This window comes from Pseudorca crassidens, chromosome 18, assembly GCF_039906515.1.
Source record: "Pseudorca crassidens isolate mPseCra1 chromosome 18, mPseCra1.hap1, whole genome shotgun sequence".
NCBI classification, from domain to species: Eukaryota; Metazoa; Chordata; class Mammalia; order Artiodactyla; family Delphinidae; genus Pseudorca; species Pseudorca crassidens.
Genome location: NC_090313.1, coordinates 22,231,880 through 22,239,760, shown reverse-complemented (window position 1 = coordinate 22,239,760; position 7,881 = coordinate 22,231,880). Strand labels below are relative to the sequence as shown.

Below are 7,881 nucleotides of genomic sequence, written 5' to 3'. Positions count from 1 at the left end.
GGGATCTTCCCGGACCGGGGCACTAACCCGTGTCCCCTGCATCGGCAGGCGGACTCTCAACCACTGCGCCACCAGGGAAGCCCAAAGCATACATGTTTTAATTTGGATCTCACAACTCCATTTTCTGCTCCTGTATCTCATTCATTCTTTTCTCTTTTATTCATTTACTCAAAAAAAAAAAAAACTTTCTTGGTCTTGGCTTCTCAATATGGACTGTCCGTTATGCTTATTAGTTTGTTTGACAAAGTGAACACACCTTGGATCACAGAATGAAGAGAATATGGATCACAGAATGAAGAGAATTTTCCTTTCATTTTGGAAACATGCATCTTAGCACTAAATTTTAAGGGCTGTTATCACTAAGATTTAATTACTCAGGAAAGAAAGGAGGGAAGGCAGTAATAAGTTACTCCGTTAATTTATCTTCGACTCATTCACTCACACAACACTTAATGAGCTCCTGTTTAACTTTGAGGCTCCTAATACTTTATAGAATATTTGCATCTGTTTGTGGAGTAGAATGAAAAACAAGCATTCCAAAAATGTGACATAATCTCTCGATAGAAATATAGGGACTTCTGAAGGCTTATGGAGATTTTGACCATTATTGTCCAGATTGTAGGACTCAAGGTTACCAGAGGATTTGAAGTCAAAGCTATTAACTAAGGGGAAAGTTCCAGCTGTTAGGTAAAACAGAGTTAGAAATATCACAGGAAGAAGGGCAAGCGTGCCAAGGAGGAGACAGTGACAAAATGAGACATGGATGACAAAGCAGAGAACAGAGTGTGAGTATAAAGCAGAAAAAACTAAAGAGGCATTCTGGTCATAAAGTTGTTGGATGCTACGTTAAGTAGATTAAATTTTGTTTTGAGAACAAGAAAGAATTGTTGGAGTATTCAAGCATGGGAGTCATGTAAAAATATATCTTTAGAAGTATATCTCGGCCGCGGCGCTGCTGCCCAGTCGGCGCCAGTTCTTGTCGCTGTCTCCTCGTGGCGCGATCCTCGAGCCTCGCTCTTTCTCCGGCGGCGGCTGCGGCGGTGGCGGCGGCTGCAGCAGCAGGAGAGAGCGGAGGCGAGCGGGAGGCGGGCTTCATGGAGAGCGGCGGACGCCCGGGAAGAGGCGGCGCTTCCTCCCCGGCACCCGGGCTCCAGTGACCGGCGCTCGCGCCCTGCACCGCGTCGGAACGGCCGCCGGCTCCGGGACTGACCCGGCCTCGCTGCCCTTCGCCGCGCCGCCGCCTCGCCTTCTTGCTCCCCGACTCGCCCTCGCCCCCACTCCCCGGCCGGGTGGCGGCGGCCAGGCCCCCGCGGCGGCGGCCGGAGCAGCAGCGGCAGCAAGAGCCCGCCTCTATGATGAAGTTCAAGCCCAACCAGACGCGGACCTATGACCGCGAGGGCTTCAAGAAGCGGGCTGCGTGCCTGTGCTTCCGGAGCGAGCAGGAGGACGAGGTGCTGTTGGTGAGCAGCAGTCGGTACCCAGATCAGTGGATTGTCCCAGGAGGAGGAATGGAGCCCGAGGAGGAGCCTGGCGGTGCTGCCGTGAGGGAGGTTTATGAAGAGGCTGGAGTCAAAGGAAAATTGGGCAGACTCCTGGGCATATTTGAGAACCAAGACCGAAAGCACAGAACATATGTTTATGTTCTTACTGTCACTGAAATATTAGAAGACTGGGAAGATTCTGTTAATATAGGAAGAAAGAGAGAGTGGTTCAAAGTAGAAGATGCCATCAAAGTTCTCCAGTGTCATAAGCCTGTACATGCCGAGTACCTGGAAAAACTAAAGCTGGGTTGTTCTCCAACCAATGGAAATTCCACAGTCCCTTCCCTTCCAGATAGTAACACCCTGTTTGTAACTGCTGCACAGACCTCTGGGCTGCCATCTAGTGTAAGATAGAGAGAATTGGAAGGACCTCTTCCACCATGTGCAGTCTCGTGGGCAGAGGCTTTATTATCCTTGGCAAACATCTGAATGACGCTTGCAAACTGTCTGAATTTGCCATGCAGGATTTTCAAACAATCTGCATGTTTTTCAGATGCTTTCAAATCTTCTTTAAAAAAAAAAAAATAGTGTAAAATATTTTAATAAGCCAAAGCCATGTGGAATTTTTTTTAGATGCCTTAACTGTGCCCCCAGCCCACCAACCTTATTATTTTGGTTGGCATTTTCACAGCATTTTTTTTTTTCAGTTTTTTGTCCATTTGATGTCAGTCTGTGGTTTTTGTCAGATCAGCTTATTCGTGGGTATATTTTTCCCCTAAATTGTTTTCTCATTCACAGTATTAACATATTCAACAAATCCTTCTGTTGTGGTAATTTACGACAGTAATTCTTGATATTAAAGCAGTCCATCAACCCAAAAACTTGTTTCATAGGATCACAATTTTGATTCATAGATTCCAGATTTGGACTATTTCTATATGGCCCTATTTTCGGGAATTTGTCAACTCATTTGTCTCAATTTTCACAACCGCTGTTATGTCCCTAACTACCTGATATGGCCAATTCCCTTAAAACTCAATAGTTCTTTAACACAAAGTTTAACTCTGTAGAGCTGGTGATTGTTAGGGCAGGTACAGTAAGCAAAATGCATGTAGTACATAACATCACGAAAACTGTATTCATGGAATTTGAGTTAGCATGCTCCATTGCCAATCCCCTTCATCCATAATCTCTCCTTACACAGAATACATGAGAACCACATTTCCCTCAATGTAAATTGCTTTTAAAAACATATTTCCAGTTTTTTAATTTAGTGACATCTCTTTAGTTAAACTTGCTGGTTACCACCTTAAATGCCAGTCAGTGCTGACTGCATCACAATTGAGTGAAATGGCCTCTTGTTCAGCTGTTACAGACCTAGATTGTTAAGGCACCTTAGAACATCTCATCTTTTACAGCTGGTTAGTAGGTACTATTTATCATATAACTAAATATTGGGGCACTGGAACATACCTGAATTAAGAATTACTTTGTCTTACACTTGTCTTTATATTCACTTAAATCCAAGAATCCCATCTAAAACACATAAATACCTTGTCTGAAACACCTATACTTCCCTGACCAAGTCAGAAATGAGGTGGGGCAAGTGAAAGATGATTCCATATGTAGACATTCGTTAGCTTCTTGTAAATAATTGTAACTGGTGGAATATAAAGTAGAAAATAAGCATAGTTATACATTTGTTCTATAAATTGTTAACCTTTAAAAATATAATTGCTGCTAAAATGCTGTTACACTTAAGGAAAATTGGTGCCACTGTTTTGAAAATGAGATCTTGTGCCATAAATGCAGCTGAACTAAATATAAATATTAGTTCACAAATTAATGCTGTCAAAGGAATGAGTGAAGTAGAAAAACTTTTAACCAGTGCTATTTCATTCTAAATTATGTAGTGTGATCAAACGTGATCATCCAGAATTTTTATATTTTTCTTTGTACAGAGGTTATGTATTCTGGGTGTTTTTTTTAAAAGGAAACATTTTAAATCCCACAGATTGACACTTTGTATCAATCTTCAATGGACTAAGGGTTTTTTCCTCAGTGATCTCTGAAGTTTCTTTAAATTATATACTTAACACAGCAGAGAAACTGGATTGTTTTTGTATATAAGACTGTGTACACCTGAAATGTTGTCAGAAGTACTGGGAGTGGGGGGGAGGGCTGGGTATCTTGTATATGATATTAGAAGTAATAATGCATGAACTTATTTTATAAACCCTTGGACTATGTATTTGACATGTAAAATATGTACAGTATTAATGTCAGCCATTTCTTAAAAGTGAGCCTATAAATATTGTTGTATAATTAAAAAAAAAAAAAAAAAGAAGTATATCTCTAGTTGCAGGGCCATAGGATTTGAGGACACCAACAACATGGGAACTCAGAAAAGTAGTAAAAGGTAATGAATTTAGTGGACAAGGTCAAGAGATACAAACAGGATCAAGTTGGCCAAGTGATTGATCCCATGAAATACTGAGGAAAGTGAGATGACCTGGGGCTATCCAACAGATCTCTGATTGATAAGAATGTCTAGATATTGTGATAATTTACCAAAAGAAGTAAAACAGATGGAAGAACTGATATCGCTAGAGAAAAATTGGGTGGTGGTTTAAATCTTTTCAGGTATCGTATAGAGACAACCCCTTGTTTAAATCTGTTTCGAGGACAAATTAATTAAGAAAAATGACATTATTATTGTTGTTATTGTGGTTTTAGTTCTTTATACCAGCCTGATTTATAACCAAGTTAGTGCACATACTATCTTAGGAGATATCAGTTGTACAAAACAATAGATCAAATATGAAATATACATATTTATAAGAAACTATTCAGTAACAAAGCCTTTATAATATAATTAACTAATTGGAAAATGTTTCATCATTTTTTACTATTTGACATTTGATATATATCCATGAAAAATAATATTATCTTCCTTTTAGTAAAACATTAATTATATTAAAAAATGTGGGATGGTGTTAATCAAATTTGAAGTTACAGATTTAATTTTTATTTCATATTTTAATTTGAGATTAGAAATAACTAGGGTAAAATAGCAAAGGTTTCTAATGTTATAGCTGGAATTAAAATACAAATGATCACCCCTATATACTATTGTTTAAACTTCAACTGCCTTATTAAATTCATCATTATGTTTTCCATTGAAGATTTTAAAGGAATTTTAGAATGCGTGGCAATAATTAAAGACAGGCAAAAAATTATAAAAAAAAAGTTTAAAGTGACTAGTGATCATTTTAAACTTTAAAAAACTACTATATACATATGTGTGTGTATACACATATGTATACATACATTATAAGTAACAATATTAATAAAGATGCTTTTAAATACGAGCACTGAGATCAAGGTGAGCATTAAGGTGTATAACAACAGGAGCATAATAACTTTGCACAAAACAGCCTTGAAAATGCAGAGCCTGGTTTATCAGAAAAATAATCTTTCTTTTAAATATGTATGAAGCAGTAAGCAGACAATTTTCCATAATTTATCTCCCTACTGCATGCTATCATTACATCTTCCTGGATAAAGAGATCATAATGAATTATGTAAATTCTTGATTGTGTTATCAAGCACACTTGTACCTTGATAATCATTGCTTGATTCTTTGCAATTTGGAAATAATGACCTCCAGAATGTTCACTACTTATTTGTAATCCATTCAAAGAACAAATACAAAGATTTCTTTATATGATTAACGAGTATCCTCTAATTAAAAGCGTGACAACAATATGTTGAAAAGCAGAAATAACTCACTGTGTTCTGTACAAATTACTTTCTGAAAGAATGGACATTTTAAAAAATAAATTTGAATATAACAAACCACCTAACGTTATCTGAATTAGCAATACAATTATTTGTATTGACCTTGATAAGGTTCAAACATTCTTTTAATATTTCTTATACACTATGAAATCATAGGACTTGTGCTCCAATTCTATAGATTAACAATTAATCTATACAGAACATGTAACATTGGAGCACTATAGGTGAACCCACTTCATAGGTTACACAAACTACCTCAAAGGGTACACTTACTCTTGTTTATGTTTATGTATTTCTATTATACTCAGACTTTGACATTTGAGATTTTACCTCTTTATTTTGCTTTTTATAAACAATAAATATATCACCAAATTTATTAATATTCTATCTATATTTCTTTAGCTATTATATTTCTGAGAACTTATAATGCTTCTATTAAGTGCTACCCCCACATTGCACTTATATTGATTAATACTATTGATAAATATCCACTTTAATATAACAACATAAGCTCCAAATGAATCAATGGTATCTTAAGCCTGCAAAGTAGCACCTGTCATTTTAAACTAATACAATGACAGTATTGCCCTCTAACAATTCTTAACAACACATGATAGTTTTTCCATATAAGCAAGTAAAATGTGGCAAAGCATAGAGAATACATTAACATTAAATCTCTGCAATTAAAATTCTCAAATTGTTATATACATATAAATAAAATGAAAATTGATCTTAAAATAAGTTGAAACAATTTTTTAAAAATTGAAGATTCTAACCCTTTGCAATTTACAAGTCATTTTAACTGTATAAGTTTAAAAAGCCCTCACGGTTGAAAGGTTTTAGATGATTTGTAATAAAGGGTCTTGTTCATTCACTTGAATTTTTCTCTTAGCTCAACTTCCTTTCCATTTTAAAAGTCACAATAAGATATCTTAATAAGATCAATATGGAGAGTATATGAAAAATAGAAAAATGAGAGAGAGAATGAAAGAGAGGGAAGGAGGGGTGAGTGAGGAAGGGAGAGAGAATGAGAGGTTGACTTAGAGACAGAATACACAGCCATTAGGAGAAAAGAATCAGCTAAGACAAGCAGTAGTATAGCAATAATGGTCTACTTCGTAAATAGGGAAATGCATAAATAAAAGGGTAGGCTGGGTTTGACTGACATCACAATCAACACAAAAATGTTCTTGTCTACCACATTTGTTAAACTCGTAAGTTCTAGTAGCTTTTCTGTAGACTTAATACAATTTTCTACATAGAAAATAAAAATATATTTTTTCCTGGATGACTTTTATTTATTCTTCCTGCCTTAACACACTGGCTACAACCACCCTAGAAGTGGTGAGAGTCAACATCCTTGGCTTGTTCCTTATCTTAGGGGAAAAGCATTTAGCCTTTCACCATTAAAGATGATGTTAGCTGTAGGTTTTATATAAATGCTTTTTATGAGGTAAAGGGAAATACCTTTTACTCATAAGTTGCTAAGATTTTGTCACAAGAACATAGTTTTGAATTTAGTCAAATGTTTTTTCTGGACCTATTGAGATGGTCACATTATTTTTTTCACTTAGTATTATGAGTTGTATTTATTAATATTCAACTGTTAAACCAACTCCACATTTCTGTGATAAACTCACTTGGTCAGGATAAATTATCTTTTTATATACTGTTGAATTTGATTTGCTACATTTAAAAAAATAATAAAATTTTATCACAGAATAGTTTTAGATTTACAAAAAAGTTGCAAAGAGTACAGACTTCCTGTATACCTTTACCCAGTTTTCCCTCTTGCCTCAATTAAGTACCTCAGTCAGAAGGAATTTATACATATATCTTTTGCTACCAGCTCTTAAGCCAGAACTAGTCACATAGTTCCACCCCACCAGATGAAGGCAAGTAAGAGAATCTTATTACACACCAGAATGCAGAAAGCCAGAAAGTACACCAGGTCTATGAATCATCAAGTCTGCAAATTGGCAACCATGAGAGCCTGAATTTTCTCCAATAAGTGTTTTATTTAAATAGTACCATGTTATAAACTTTTTAAAAGATACTGCAGTGTATGTGCTTTTGCATTTGCTAAAATTACCATCATTAGCTGTTGTACCCTTGGTACATTCATATCATAACACTGTCTGCTTATCAATGTTAACTGTGTGCATTACACCAATACAACAATGGATGTATTTTTGTACAGTACAGCAATATAGATGCCATCCACTTGCCTTCTTGTGATCCTTCCTTCTTCAATTATAACTTTCTTTTTTAATATTGTATCAAAAATAACTGAATATTCTACTGCTCATTATTTCAAGGAATATTCTAATAAGTCTTCCATAGACTATCCTCACAACACTGACCTTGGACTTTCCCAAAACTCTTCTACCATTCATTTGAAGATTTTCACATGAGGCTTCACATGTACAATATTCTACACATTACTAATCCCTTTCATTAGACAACAGTTCCTTCTCACAGGAAAAACTTCAGGCTTTTAAGCTCTTACACCCAATCTCATTAAAGATAGGACTGAATATTTAAAAGAGAATGGTGATAATTTCCTCATATTTGTATATGACTTCCATTTTCAAAATAT

At 35.9% G+C, this 7,881-nt stretch overlaps 1 protein-coding gene across 1 annotated transcript; it reads left to right on the top strand.

Moving 5' to 3' along the window:
* The first annotated feature begins 1,076 nt into the window (after positions 1–1,076).
* LOC137210846 (diphosphoinositol polyphosphate phosphohydrolase 2) lies at positions 1,077–3,622 on the top strand. Its single transcript, XM_067712855.1, has one exon. The coding sequence runs from the start codon at positions 1,353–1,355 to the stop codon at positions 1,893–1,895; it is 543 nt and encodes a 180-aa protein (XP_067568956.1). The 5' UTR covers positions 1,077–1,352; the 3' UTR covers positions 1,896–3,622.
* Positions 3,623–7,881: the final 4,259 nt, after the last annotated feature.